The sequence below is a fragment of the Poecilia reticulata genome, unplaced genomic scaffold (assembly GCF_000633615.1).
Source record: "Poecilia reticulata strain Guanapo unplaced genomic scaffold, Guppy_female_1.0+MT scaffold_2109, whole genome shotgun sequence".
In the NCBI taxonomy this organism is placed as follows: Eukaryota; Metazoa; Chordata; class Actinopteri; order Cyprinodontiformes; family Poeciliidae; genus Poecilia; species Poecilia reticulata.
In genome coordinates, this window is record NW_007616838.1 from 1 (window position 1) to 1620 (window position 1620).

The following is a 1620-nucleotide window of genomic DNA, read 5'->3' on the forward strand; positions in this document are numbered from 1 at the left end:
TCTTCATCTCTCTCTGAATAGCAGCATCTGCCTCCTGCAGCATCTCGCTGGTGAAACATTTTCCTCTGTTCTTCTCCACCATGTTATTGATCTTCTGGATCAGTTCATTGGTTTGTGATCGATTCTGTTTATCGTAGTTATTAAAAACATGATATCTCCTTCCACAGTCGTTGATCACCTTCATAAAGGATTCATCACGTCCCTCTCTAAGGTACTCCTCTATCGTTTTCTCCTCATACTGCAGTTTGTCTCCTCCAGTGAACAGAATCAGGGTAAAATCTTCAGAGTTTTTACCAAAAACTTTCTTCATTTGTCTCAAAGTTTGTTTCTCCTCCTCTGTGAATCTGCCGACCGGCAGCACCAGCAGGAAGACGTGTGGCCCCGGGGCCAGCAGGCTGATGCACTTCAGCAGCTCCTCATCCACCTGGTCGGGGGTCAGATTGTTGTCAAACAGACCAGGAGTGTCGACCACAACGACCCGCCGACCTCCGATCACAGTCTGAGCTTTCTGACAGTTTCTAGTGACCGACTGCTGAGAAGCTTTAGCTTCAAACTCTCTCCTTCCCAGGATGGTGTTTCCTGATGAACTCTTCCCACCGCCGGTTTTCCCGATCAGAACGATCCGGAGACAATCTGCTGCTGGGATCTGCTCAGGCTCTGTGTTAGAAATAAAGATTAATTAGAAAATTATTAGACATAATCCTCACAGGGAACTGATTGAAGAAACAAGTTATGATGAAAACTTCTGATTTGCTCAATCATTCCTGTCATGCTGACGCTTCTTAGATTAAAAATAAATTATTTAAAGAGGAAACTGTATTATTCTCTGTAGGAAAGCTGATTGTTTCACAGTTCATCTTATCCCGAGTTCTGCAGACAGTTTCCTGATGTCAGGCAGAGAAACGGATATGGAGACATTCTGCTGTTTTCAACTTCCTGTCTGAGTCTCGGATAAGTTAATAAAACATTGCATTGTAAAAAACTAACAAACTGAGGAATAAATTAATAAAAGGAACTGCTACAATAGGCATCATCCTATGTCTTAGTGAAATTAATATTAAACTGGAGAAATAAAAGAAAAGCAGAATTAACTAAACTTATGTAGGTAACTGGAAAAAAATCTTTTAAATCTTAATTAAATTAACATAATATTTACCTGCAACCACAGTCTTTGACTCAGACTCCTTCAGTTTATTCTGTAGCTGTATTTTATCGTCTCTTTGGCCCCATAATAATGTTTTAGTTGTATAAGATGAATCTTTCTCTCTCTCAGAAACGTTTCTCTCAACCGTCTCCATCAGTCCTTCAATCTGCCGTCTGTCTCTGATGTTCAGAACTAAATATCTTCCTCCACAGATCTGGAGGAGATCCTGGATGTCCTTGTTCTCTATAAAGTTACCAACATCTGGATGTTCAGGATCTGAGTCTGTAGTGAAGAGGATGATGGTGAAGTCATTGACTCTGGAGCTGAATGTGTCCTGSATGGTGTGTAACTCTCCCTTGTCTTCATCAGTGAGGGGACCCACAGGTAGGACCAGGATGAAGGCGTGGACACCCTCAGGGTCACAGAGGGAGACACACCTGAAGGATTCCTCCATCACTTCCTGCTGAGCTTTTCCA

The 1620-nt window shown here is 42.1% G+C and overlaps 1 protein-coding gene across 1 annotated transcript; it reads right to left on the reverse strand.

The window, feature by feature from the left end:
• Window positions 1-4: 4 nt before the first annotated feature.
• Window positions 5-1616, reverse strand: LOC103461535 (GTPase IMAP family member 4-like; the record flags this gene model as incomplete). Its single annotated transcript, XM_017303666.1, has 2 exons — window positions 5-657; window positions 1157-1616. Coding segments are annotated over 2 exons (1113 nt in total), but the record flags the coding sequence as incomplete, so codon positions are not given.
• Between the last annotated feature and the right edge of the window lie 4 nt (window positions 1617-1620).